This window comes from Patiria miniata, unplaced genomic scaffold (assembly GCF_015706575.1).
Source record: "Patiria miniata isolate m_02_andy unplaced genomic scaffold, ASM1570657v1 HiC_scaffold_13, whole genome shotgun sequence".
NCBI classification, from domain to species: domain Eukaryota; kingdom Metazoa; phylum Echinodermata; class Asteroidea; order Valvatida; family Asterinidae; genus Patiria; species Patiria miniata.
The window spans coordinates 9487328-9500892 of record NW_024037051.1 but is presented as its reverse complement, the minus strand read 5'-3'; the positions used below and the strand labels follow the sequence as shown (position 1 = coordinate 9500892).

The 13565-nt window shown below is 42.5% G+C and overlaps 2 protein-coding genes across 2 annotated transcripts; one reads left to right on the top strand and one right to left on the bottom strand.

Moving 5' to 3' along the window:
* The first annotated feature begins 488 nt into the window (after nucleotides 1–488).
* Nucleotides 489–7456, top strand: LOC119721217 (ras-related and estrogen-regulated growth inhibitor-like). The gene is made up of 3 exons (XM_038191172.1): nucleotides 489–547; nucleotides 5322–5395; nucleotides 6233–7456. Exons 2-3 carry the CDS (start codon nucleotides 5369–5371, stop codon nucleotides 6671–6673), a joined length of 468 nt encoding a protein of 155 aa, XP_038047100.1. The 5' UTR covers nucleotides 489–547; nucleotides 5322–5368; the 3' UTR covers nucleotides 6674–7456.
* A 1316-nt stretch (nucleotides 7457–8772) lies between these two features.
* Nucleotides 8773–11888, bottom strand: LOC119721563 (C1q-related factor-like). Its single transcript, XM_038191643.1, has 2 exons — nucleotides 11858–11888; nucleotides 8773–10702 (listed from the first exon to the last, which is right to left on the bottom strand). The coding sequence occupies exons 1-2, from the start codon at nucleotides 11886–11888 to the stop codon at nucleotides 9879–9881; spliced, it is 855 nt and encodes a 284-aa protein (XP_038047571.1). The 3' UTR covers nucleotides 8773–9878.
* Between the last annotated feature and the right edge of the window lie 1677 nt (nucleotides 11889–13565).

The following is a 13565-nucleotide window of genomic DNA, read 5'->3' as shown; positions in this document are numbered from 1 at the left end:
CACTGACAAGTTGGAAGTTTTGTGTTTGGAGTTTCTGGAAAAACCAGGAAAAACAATCATGTTTTTGCAGTCTGGTTCTCTGACCCCACTTAAATTGCGATGGAGCAATTTATAGACGTCGGGGAATTGTAAGGTTAGGGACCCAGTCTAGAAGGCTTGTACCCCTTCATGGATGTGTAATTGATTGCAAAAAAATATTAAGTCTAACTGAATGTGATTTGGGAGCAGTATTTGAAAAAAGCCGGCTTCTTTCCAACGCTGGTCGGCCGACCAGCGTTGGAAATTGATACAAAAATACCACTTTTCTTGAAAATGACAGCACACCAGGTGCCATGATTTTACAGGATGCTTTAGACTGTCATTCACTAACAGTAGTTTTGTTTTTTGATGTTTGCAAATGTTGTAAATTCCCTGTGATCTGACGATTCAATACATGTAGTTAACAATAAAAATGATTATGTTTTTATTTTTGCCCTTCTTCTCAAAACAGCCGTCACTGTGCGATTCCTTACAAAGAGGTACATCGGAGAATACGAATCGAATATTGGTAAGTAAATAATGGGCATACGTGACAAAATCCCGATATTTTCCCTCTCCTAACTTATTTTCGTCGGCAGTGTCTTCACCAACCGTACCGATAAACGTGTGTGGGTGTTTTTTGTTGTTGTAAAATCCGTTTTTACAGCCGGAACACTGGCGTGTCACGAGTTTCATTGAAATACACCCTCACGGATATTTGCATAGAGTTAATAGTGGGTTGTTGATATAGCAGTTATTTAAGTGTCGGTCTTTTGATAGTAGGCGCGCGGAGTGGGCCCGCTGCTAGCAAGTTGAAGTAAGTTCTGGAAATCAACAGAAGGAAGCCGCTAACTGTTCAGGAATTGCGATTCAATAGCCTTAATCCCCGCACTGAAGGATTAATAGCTATGATACCCGAGGCGTGTAATGGTACACTAGTCTCTATACCTAAACTTTGTTCTCGCTTGGTGCGATATTATTGTGGGGATTAAATTGTCCCAGCTGGGCTGGCGGCAATGGTTTTCTGCCTGACTTGCTTCTCATTTTTTTTTTCCTTTTAGAATACCTACCAACAATATCTTATAACAAAACGCTATTAGGCTTTCAGATCGATGAACCTTGAACTTTGATTGTATAGAAACACAGTTTTTATACACGGCATATTTTCACGAGGAAAAGGTGTTGTAGGAAATACGTATGTAGTGTTGTGCCACCGGCTTTTTCTACTTTAACACATGTTTCAGTGGGAACACAAACAATGGATGGGAGAAGTGAGAGATTTAACCACTTCTTCCAATCAATAAACAAAAAACTGTCTCGACGAATTCCGCTGAAAGGCTTTCTTAAAAATCCCAATTTTGAATTTCCGCCTTAAATTATAGGACTAGTGCACTGCAACTTGAACTGCAGTGTAAATCCTACACGGTGTTGATTTTGTTATGTATGTTCCAGTATACTTGAAGTATACTTAGTATACATAACACAATAATTCCCAGTTCCCAATTATCCGAAGCAGAATTTGTGAAAAACAACAATACTTTTCAACCCGGGAAATATTCCGAGCTATAGCTTTCGGTGAAGGCTAAGCCCCAGGGTCGCCACATCCGGGCTCGTGTTGCCGGGAAAGTTTTTTAGTTTTCCTGGAGCGACGCGAAGGCAAGACGGTAAACCTTCTGGTGAAACTTTCATGACATTATGCACCACACGTGTTGGGTGTGTATACATTTTGTGTTTTGAAATACCGCAGACATTACCGTACCCTTGACAATTGAGGCATGAATTTGTGACCATGCATGGTTTCCTATTGTGAACTTCATAGTAGACACAGAAATATAGTCGCGGCTTGAACCGAACAGTATCCATCGGCTGGTATATGATTCACGCACATGCTGATTCCAGGCCGTTGGATTATGCAATATAGGTCACTGATTCTGCAACTGTAATCAGACTCTTTTTTTATTATCGTGACCGAGCCGCCATTGGAATATCAATGTCACAAATTCATTTCCCGTTCCCGAAACTTGAACCGTGTGTGACGGAAAGTGAAAGAGAAAAAAAAGGCGCATTGCAATTTGCCGATGAAGTCACCGTGCTTATTTTGACTCTGCGCGATTACGCACGCGCGTTTATTTTGTTTTCCCAATACTACCGGTTGCTCTATCAATTAGCGAATTCATACACGAACCATGCCATCTAATTAGAGTTTTTCCCCCGTAGTTTTGAAGACCTTGCCCAAAACGGAAAGGCTGTTGACTGTGTCGACCTCATAGGATGTTTGTAACTAAATTATAATATCAAAGAATAACCTCTGAGACACATGCAACACATACGGTCTATTGAACGCGGTACGGTGAGACGAAATAAAGAAAAATATGTCTAATTATCCGTCCTGTGTATTATTTAGATGCCGTTAATTTTACCGTTAATAACTTAATAAGCTTCAGAGTTTGTGACACAAAAGAACTGAACAAACTAATAAAATATGATCGATAGGTAGCTGGGAGGACCTTAACGAAAGATAATTAAAAACAAAATACTGCTGGGGCGTTATATGTTCACATTATTTTGCAAGTTATTTGTCAAATTTCGACTTCGAGCCTTTTATTTTAGCAAAATGATAGTGTTAACAAGCCAAAATGTATCTGTTTAAAACGTCGAATGGAGTGTTCATCTTCATCCACGAAACCATTGTATTTCTTAATACTCGTTTACTTTCTCGCGCATTCAATGCGGACGCGCTTCGCGACTGTACACCTTATGCATGCACTCGTCATTATGTTTGTGATATCTGGTTCTCTTTTCGCAAAATCCCATTAAAAAAGTCTCAGCAAACCGGGGATTCTCGGTAAACCAGTGAAGCGAAATAGTAAAGCGACCCCGGCGGGGATTTGAGCGTATTACCGGTGGGATCTAGCGGACCTAATTCGCTGCGATTACGGGTGGATCAGCGCGTTCGGGCCGGTCACTGTATACGCTCGGGGCCAGGATTTGGTCCTTTTCTTGCGATGATCTTGAAAGACAGACAAATGCTGAGGGTGAATTGACGTGGGCCTAAAGGAAGCATATGAAGCGTTTCTGTGAGGCCAACAAAATAAGATCAAGGCAAACGAATCACTTTTAAGACGTTAACGTTGCCTTGCTCGTGTGTCGCTCGAAGCGCTGTGACTGACTGGTGCGACTGTATGGCGCCCTCTTTTGTTGAGCTCGGAACTAATGAAAGGCTTCATGTTGGCCCTATTATCTGAAAGATAATTCAAGGGTTTAGGGAATTGGCAATAATTTGTTCTTCGGTGATCAGTCATCTCACATAATGAACGGTTGTTACCTTTCATTACCCGTAATAACGGGGTAGTTTAGACTGCCGCCACAGACGTCAAATATCGGCGCATTTATTTCGGATCAACATGCCCTTTGTGAATTCGGTATTCTGGCCGAGTGGCAAACGTAAATCGCACGCCGTGGGCTATTCAGGAGACAGCAACCTTAAAACAATAAAACATTGACTTCAAAGAGAGTCTGTCTCGGAAAATTGGTTCCAAAGATTGATCGGGTCCATTGAGGTAGAAGTTTTTACTCTCTGAAAAGCGCTATTTAATTCCGCGGTCACGCCGTTCGTTATGCTTCCCGCCATAGTTTTTTTTTCGGACAACACATTATCCGCCATTACCCGTGTCGTCGCTCCGTCGACAAGTTTGTTTTGGATTACCAACCTGTACTAGTAATTCCGATGCCAGAAAATTAATGACTATCCCAAAGGCATGTTGTTAAAATAAAAGGAGCACGAGGAACTAACGTTAGCGTTTTTAATGACCAGCTCTCTTTTCCTCTGTTTAACAGAACTTTACGAACCCCTGCCTGAAGGCGTAAAGTCTATAAGAGAATAAGCCCTCCCCAACGCCCCACCCCCCCCCGCCCCCAGATATCTGTGCTGATCATATCAAAAACAAATTCCGATAATGATGTACTCCCTCTCCCCGCTTTTCGAATTTTATTTATTTATTTATTTTTTATTTATTTATGGTAATGAAACCAAGGATTCCTCAAAAGTACCCTATAATAAGCACTGTAGCTCGAAAGCCCATGAAGAAACCTGTAGAGAGAAGACAATGAGAAAAAAATTACAGTTTTAGAGGTGGGAGGAAAAGCCCAGAAGAGTATTCTGAGGAAAACCCACGGAATCAGGTAGGAACTGAAAACCCCGGATGATGGCCCGGGCGGGATTCGAACCCGGGTCACAACGGTGGAAGGCAAGGAAAGTACCGCTACGCCAACCTGACTCCCCAAAAAATCCGGGAAATGGCAAGATATTTCCATTCTACATCATCCCTCACATGTCTACATGCAATAACGCCCTCTATACCCCTTCCCATATTCCCTAATTTAAAACCCTCTGTTGAATATACACATGTACAGTATCTTGACCAAACTTAAATTATATCAGTATCAAAAAATGATTTCGAGTCCATAAACTTGACCCTTGTGACGGAAAGACAAAAAGAAGTAGTCTAACCTTAATAAAGTCGGAGATTAATTTCACGGTGACTGTTTTACTTTGCGCAGTGACGTGACCCGGGGATATTTATATATTCACCCCTCTTTTTCTCAGATATATTTATTCACCCCTCTTTTCTCATATAATGACTTCAAACTCGCCACGTTAATACACAAGCGTTGCTCGACCACTTTGAATGTGGGGGGGGGGGGGACACATTAAATTTGCCGATGATCATCCGTGCTAAAAGGCGAACAAAATGTTTGTTTACGATCCCCCGGCCTCCGTAAAAATGGGGGGGGGGGGGCGGGCGGGCTGGACACCATCTTCCTTAATGGTGCGCTGTCCAAAGCACACGGTTATGGACACTTTCAGACAGTAGGTGGCGCTCTTCAACCCGGCACAAGTTGCCGACCGGGGCACAAGATTTTGTCGGCACCGGCAGCAAGCAGCTTTGGCGAAGAAAAAGATAATGGGGGTCAACCCCCCCCCCCCCCATCCCCTCTACCTTCGCCCGTGCGTAAAAAAAGGTCTCCACACTTAACGTTGTCGGAAATGCGCATCGACACATAACGTACGTGAGTCTTTCTATTTACGGAGCGGGTTCGTCAAACTGCGTGTAGGCCTAATCCAAGATCACTATTCTTTTCATCACCAGGGGCCGAATTCACCGGTTGGATGATTAGGACTGGTTGGGTAACTAGGACTGGTTGGATAACTAGACAACTATGTGTTAACGGACATAAAAGATCATAAGTTATGACACACCCGTGTTTGACTTTGTATTTTTTTTGTGTGATCTTATCTGCAGATCTCCTATATCGACAAACTGTGGTGCATAATGAGGTACCGGTGTACATGGAAGTATTGGACACCTGTCCTAAGGTTTGTGTTGGATAATAAAATTTAAGAATCATCAAAGAGCACATTATAACCAATAACACACTACAGAAATTAAAACCATGTCAAAATCTAACGGCAGAGTTGCTAGTTCGATAAAATGAAGGACCATACATTTCTTTTATTTTGATATTTTTTTTTATATTTCGATTATTTAGCCCCCCCCCCCTTCCAAGAAGGGGATCTAGAAATATGAAACAACTAGGGGCTGGAAATCATGGTAAACAACTCAGGTAACGCATGCAGGTCTTTTAAGTTCTCATGCAGGTCTTCGCGCTGTTGACTGATTTAATCGCCTAGGATCACTGCAGCGCTGAACAATGTTTTTCGCAACTTTCTAAGCTCTGGAAGGAGCTTCTGCATGTCACTTCGTGGTCGGTCGGTCGGTCGGTCTGTCGGTCGGTCTGTCCCCAGAAATTGACAAAAACGAGCCTACTAAGTTTCCTATACAATATAACTACCAAATTTGAACTACAAAAAAGCAAACAAAATAACTTAAATACTTAACAAAAATGTTGTTTATGAAAAGTGTGCAAATGGAAGCAAAAAATAATCATGTGCAGTCATGTTATAGTCACGTGGTATATATATATAGCCTACCCCGCTATATAGCATGCTATATTTTATGGGAGACTAAATGAGCTTATTTTGGTGAATTGCGTGATTTTCGCGTGGGGCGGCCACCTGGGCTTGTACGCACAATCTCCGGTCAACGTTACGCAAGACTTTCATGCAAGACGGCCAGATCTTATTGTGCACTCGCACTTGTTAAAAAGAAAATCCAGACTATTTCAAATCGAATGTTTTTTTTTATCCTGTCAGGGTGAGCAACTGTCTGAGCGTGATTCCCACCTGCGATGGGCCAACGCTTTCGTCATCGTCTACAGCGTGTGCAACCGGACTACTTTCAGGGATGTCGAGACGCAAGTCAAGCACATTCAGCTCGCCAAGTCACCGTGTTCTGTGCCCATCGTCATCATCGGCAACAAGGCCGATCTGGAACACCGTCGGGAAGTCATGCTGGACGAGGGCCGGGACCTGGCCGAGGAGTACGGCTGCTACTTCTTCGAGGTCTCGGCCGCGGACGGATACACCGAGGTGCGCGAGGCGTTCCTTGCCCTGCTGAAGGAGGTGTACGATGCCACCAAGAACAAGCTACAGGTCAAACGGCGGAGGAGTAGTGTCACGCGTAACGTGGCCAACAAGGTCATGCAAGCCATGTTCGGCTCGCCCAGGAGATCTCGTAAAATATCGCTGCCTTGACGACGGGAACTCGAACAGGATCTGAACTCAGTAATAACGTACTTGCCACTGTACTTCGCCCCAAAGAAATTGATATAATTTTGTAAACATTCAAATCAAAGTATTTCTGCAAATTGCTAATAAATAGGTTAGGCCTAAGTGCATAATTACGGTGAGAGTGAAAAATCACAGTTGACAGTTTTTGAAACAATATCACCTCTAAGCAACACTCGTGATGTAGCTATTGTGCGATGTGAAGTAGACCCAGACAAGTTCCCGCCAAAATTGTCTAGTTACAACTTTGCGACGAGAGCAGGTCTTAGGGTGATGTTGACTATCGTTTCCATGCAGGAATTGTGTCGATCACTCACCAGAGCCTGTGAAGGACTCATCTCGTGCGCACACTGGTTCGTTTTTAGTGCACAACCAATTCCCAAACTAATGTGATGTGCCCAACCCCGGATGATGATTGCACATTGAGACTAATGCACTCGAGGGCGGGCACTCGACGACAGTGGCGCTTAGATACAGGCGTTCTATGCCTAGGCTATGCCATTTCACCGTTGAGGTGTCCGTAGCCAAATCTGTACGATAAACTGGTTCAATGCACTACAATCACCATTTTGAAATTCAGTCAAAATCACACAATATTCATAATGTCTGAGAATGGAAAAGGCTGGACATTCATGCACGAAGGAATTTTACAAACGAGCATTTCTGATGAACTTCTGAACACATGATAATCTGAGAAAACTGTATCTCAGAATCAAGTCTTTGAGTCGGCCATTTGATCTTGTCCACCCTGAAAAGGGCCCTGGCGCCCTCATCGGCGCACTGTACTCCTATGAGCCATAGTAGTTCTTCGAGACACTCTCCATGAATTTTAATGAAGAATATGCTGCAGCTAACACACATCTCGCAGTAATGTCATAGTGACAACTCTTATTAGACAGTCGTGAGACTGGTTTGACGTCTAGAGTTCACACAGTCATTACACATAGTTTATAAATGATGACGTTGCACCGCACCAAACACACATTATTTTGGGCTGATGCCTGTCCACACTGAACAATGTGTAGTTTTATTACAAATATCAAAGACTGTATTACATATTAAACTATAAGGATTTGTATATATTATATGTATATGCATATACACTAAACCAAAAAAGAAAGTCCCCCCCCCTTCCAATATTTTTTTGTCTAACTCAAAAACTACTGAGCACCTCTCGGTCAAATAACGATTAATCAGTACAGAAATTCCTAAGCAATGCAGCCATACTCTTTGTTTGGCCCAAAACAGTGATAATTTGTACAAATGTATGTAATTGATGACAAATGTTACCGCAAACGTATACGTGCCTTGCACGTACATAAAAGTGCAACTTTTCCGCACCATTTGTCATAAATTGCATAATTTTGTACACATTATCACTGTTTTGGGCCAAGCAAAGAGCACGGCTGGATTGCTAAGGAATTTCTGTACTGATCAGTCGTAATTTGAGCAAGATGTGCACAGTAGTTTTTAAGTTAAGCAAAAAAGTATCAAGGGGGAACTCAAGTTCTTTTCTGGTTGAGTGAAGTTTATTGTATGCTTTTGTTTGTAGTTAAAATTTCATCACAAAATAATCAAATCCTCAGTATAAGGAAGTGATCATGCATCTTTTTTTAAATTACAAAATGAATGGGTGTTACCAGGGAAATTTGTAGGAGAAAATGAATAAGATAATACGGTATTCGTGCAGAGAAATCAAAAGGACACTCGATCCAACGCCAACAAAATATAAAGAATGCACTTTAGTACTCAGCACCCGATAACCAAGAGCGAATGATACAGGCTGATTGTAAAGTACCTTATGGCCCAATTTGAAGTAATGATTTCCAGGTATTGGTTAAAGCCACAAGTTCGTGATTGGTATATGTTGTTGACGTCAGTGCATGTTTTGACCAATCACAGCGGGGGGGGGGGGGCTGGTACCATATTTCAAAAGGGGGCGCTGTTCAAATTCGACGATTATTAGTGCTAGATTACAGAATGTTCTACCGTATTTAGAACAGACAGACATTATACCAGTATAAATTCTTTTGGGAGTCACAGCAGGGGGGGGGGGTGGTTTAGACTTATTTTTTAGGAATTTGTATGGAAAACTCTTTTTTGGGACAGAGCAAGGGGGTTGGACCCCCCCCCCCCTTCTGGATCCGCGCCTGTATGTTTATCTATATCGTACCGAAGGCAAACGCCAATTTTTTGTTATGTGCAATATATTGTAAATATTGAAATTTTAAAATATACAAAAGGACAAAAAGATACATCAGCAATTCATGCCCAGAAAAGATTCCTTTTTTACCATTAATGCAACTGGGACCGCTGGGGGCGCTATACCACATTGTCAGTATGAAAGTTTAAAAGGTATGTTCTTTCACTGTATTGAGTCGCGAAATTCGCTTTAATTTCATTTAGTCAAATTTTATAGTGAACGTTATAAACTTATTTGTTAACACAATAGTTGAAACCGGGTCTGTGAGCAATGCATAAATTTGATTTTGTCCAATTTTTTTTTAATAAAACAATGATAGAACTTCATGGATTGTTTGTGTTGGCTTGTTTGTTTAGATCATAATATTCAGTCACTGAGAATAATGGAGCTCCATGCTGACTTTGTCCACCATTTTTTGTCGTTTACAGAACACTTATAAATACCATAATATTTGAAACTTAACCAAGAAAGGACAAGCTTTTCGTCAGGTAATATTTAAGACAAAAGCAAACCGATTTAGTAAATCCTCAAGTGACAGTGACTTGAAAGATTTTTTTTCAGTATAAGTTGTCGACTAAAGTTACACGCTCATCTTAGTGTTGTTTTATAACACTCTACGTATAGCATAATCCACATCGGACATTCATCATAATAATACCAGATAACTTTCGTCACGGTGCTTGTTCAATGTATAAGATATTTACAGAAAAATCCAGAACACACTCTGAAACGTAAAGTAACACAAACAACAAACTTTATATCGGTGAAATTGGAACCACTCGCTGCATAATTATATAGAAGCAAGAGATCGATGTTTTTGGTAGACGTTTTGAAATCTTCATATTCTGCCAATGATTATTTCAATGATGCCATAATAATGTTGCTATTCAATTACGCAACCAATTACGCTGCAAAACAATGACCATGGTACTTCGATCTCACTTTGTAGTATCGATTCATTATGCCTTGTTACATTGCCTGAATTAAAATACCAGACAATGAACAATACCGGTTCCCATCCCCATAGATACCTTTACCACTACCAAACAATGCGAGCCAAACCCTGTCACCTGCACTCAGAACGAGGGGGACGGAATGGCTAGATTGGTGGTGGTTAGGCGAATGGCTATCGGCAATCGAAAACACGACCACCCCGTTCTGTTTCAAGCTCGCATATGATTGCGGGCCCGTGACCAAACTCAAGAGGTTGGCCGAGAAAAGATACAGACCTGGGACGGCACAGGTGAACACGCCCGATTGCGAATCGTACCCGTCTCCGAGGTTAGTCGCGACGTCCTCAAAGATGATGACGTCACCGTCATTTCCTTGAAAGTGTGCCGTCTTGAATGCGCTGAAGGCGACGACGGAGGGCGGTGTTGGCGTCACGCATTCGGTCATGCTTTCTCCCGGTTCCCCTTTTTGTCCCTTCTCACCGCCGGGCCCTGCTGGTCCCAACTTCCCCGGCGGTCCCTGGACTCCAGCCTCGCCCTGATCTCCTTTCTGTCCCTGGTCCCCGATGCTCCCCCTGGGTCCGGGAAGGCCAATGCCGGGGTCACCTCTGGGTCCCTGGACACCATGCTGGCCTGGTACTCCCGGCACGCCTGCTGCACCGATAACCACGCCCTGATTGCAAACACTGCAGCAGGAGCCTTTGTGCTCCGGTGCATCCGAACCCCCAGACTCGCTAGGCTGCGTTTGACAAAGACTGCTCGTGGTCCATGCTAGGAACACCGAGAGGAACAAGATGCGTCCCACGCCAACCTGCAGAAGGTAACGAACTCTACTAAAGATTGCTGATGCATAACAATGACCCCAGAAAGTACACACAACAGAAAAAGCAAATCCGCAAAATACGGAGGGGCAAGTTTACCATTTCTCCTCAGAAGACATCAAAAAATACCCCGATCATATATACTAACAAAATCAAGCGCTTTCTTTTGCCTATAAAGCTTAAAACACCTGCTCGGTTTTGAAAACTCGTGAGAAGTAAAAACAATCCAATTTTTGTTTAAAGAGCATAGGGCATACATCTTTAATAGGAGTGAAGCACACATATAGAGCACTGGGAAAAGAGAGGCAACCCCGGGACAGTAGGGAATTGGCTGTTTTGTTATGATCAACGTCCAATAGATGAGAAGATCAAGAGAACACAACCCGACTCCAAATCGAGCTTCACTACAATTTGGTACCGAAGTTTCTTTGCCGAGGTTCGACGTTTCTTACAAGAGAGATAGGGGCGGATCCAGGAATTTTAGCAGGGGGGGGGTGTATCATCAGCAAATCAATGCTGAAATGTAGACAGGTTTTTTCTCTGGACACTTGGCCTCCGTAAAATCAATAGGTGGGGGGGGGGGGGTAAAGGGGGTAAGGGAGAGGTAAGGGGGGGGGGTTAAGTACCATACTTTCAGTTGGGGTGCTGTTCAAATCCGACAATCATGAACACTATTAATATTACAGAATAATGTACAAGTACCCCCGTACCTCAGTTGGATCTGTCCGAATGTTGTGCATAGGCGGACATTATCACAATTGTGATAACAATGATTGCTTTCGGGAGTGGCACAGCAGGGGGGGGGGGTTCACATTATTTTGAATATATTTCTATGTTTTTTTGTTTTTTTTAGTCAGAGCTGGTGGCGGGGGGTTTGACCAACATAACCCCCCTCTGAATCTGCGTCTGAGAGGCTAAATCGACGATTTTTGATACTATGATACTATCTATAGTGAAGCGTTTGCAGACGTAGGCGTATAGTTCTTGTTTGCATATAGTTCTTGTCCCGCTTTACATATTCCATTTTTGGCACGCAACACAGCTTCACAGTTAAAAGTCAAAAGCATTACGGAAGTATTATACTTTAACAAATATTATACATTAACTACGTAACAAGAACTCTCTGGAGATTATGAAGTGTGTTTGACGAATTTTGGTACAAGGAAATGACACTAACGGATGAAGATAATGGTGCTCAATCTCTCCATTGTTTCAACGTTAAAGCGACCATGAACAGTAACAGACAGGTTCAAGTAGATGTAACTCTAGTTTCGGGTCATGTTTAGTGATTATCGCACCAGTTTGTGTTTGCCAAATATGCGGAACTTTTCCTCAAATGATGTTTTCGAGGCCAATATTTTAACCGAATTCAATTTCACTATAGCTCTGCAACTTTTGACGAAGAATGTTAGCAGTGTATGTAACCTGTAGACATAGACCCATGTTTTTGGTAGAAAACAGCGCAAATGTATAGGCATTTTCCACTAAGGATTTGATGCTCAGGATTTTAAACATGAACAAATGGGGGCGGCATTCAAACAACCAATAGACGGGATCTCGCACTCTACATTATTTATTATAAGGCAGATAATAATTGAGCACTTGAATTTTCAAAGACGGCCGTTATCTTCTGTCTTCTTCTTTACAATAACAACGAGTCCCACGCCAAACTATTAGGTCTACAGTGCATTTAGTATCATTAGGCCTACTATCTTTAATCCAAGTAAGTTTTTTAATTAGAATTTGGTAGCTCATTCTTTTCAAGGCATTGACCTTTAAAAAAGCAATATGATAATGGTTTCCGTACGTGGCGTCGCGAGGGGGGCAAGGGGGGCCCTTGCCGCCCCCCCCCCTGGAAAACGAAAAAAGGGGGGGGGGAGGGAGAAAAAAAAGGAAAGAGGTGCGAAGCCATATTGCTGTTAATTTGACGGGGTGGGGGGTGGGGGTAGGGCAAATGCTCCCCTGCTCACGCTCGGAAAAAATGATAAGTTGAGAATATGATGAAAAAGTTAAGGATTTTTGGGGGGAAATTTGCTTTGCCCCCCCCCCCCCTGGAAAAAATCCTGGCGACGCCCATGTTGAGTGCTCATTTGATGATAATGGTTTTGCGAAAACAAGCAACAATGGCCATCGATTATGGACAGTTTAATGGCCCAACAGATGATTAGATCGTATAAAGCATGGCCCGTTTCCTGACGGTCAGACGATGAAAAAGGCTGACAAATATTAAACACATCTTGTAGTTGTGTTTGAAAATATCCCCCGAGTCACTGTCAATTTTAGCAAAATGTACGGTTGTTTAGGCCTAATTTGTGGCTTTTGTTCAAATAAATTGAATCGATGGTGATAGCTTTTGCGTCTCTCATGCTGAGTGCCTGAGTAAGCCCATCTTTAGAGACTTCAGAAAAATATAAGTTGATTGAAAACAGGAGACAATACAAACGATTTCAGAGCGTGTCTGTATCAGCAGCAATTCGGAACAGATTATAGTACCACCAAAATATCACGGCGTGTCTTATTTAGATAATCACAAAATAGAAAATTGATAGAGCTCACTGTTCCAAGGTAAGTGCGCCCTCAAATGTTCTAATTATGTCTTCCGTGCGCAAAGGTTCATTTGTTGCGGGCACGGTACCTTACAGAAACGGAGTTTGGTGTTCATGCTTGCATTTTGGGTGACCGATGTTTGTTTGAGTTTGTTTGGACCGGGGGGGGGGGTAACCATAGGATGTTTAAAGGTTTTTCTTTGCGGAAAGAGTGCCGATCTTGACGTCCTCCTGTCAACCTGACCCACACAAAATAATGAACAGCGCCACCTCGCTTTCAAATGTTGTCATGATCCACCCTGTCCTATTTTCCCCGAATTTCCGACGTCCGGCAAATAA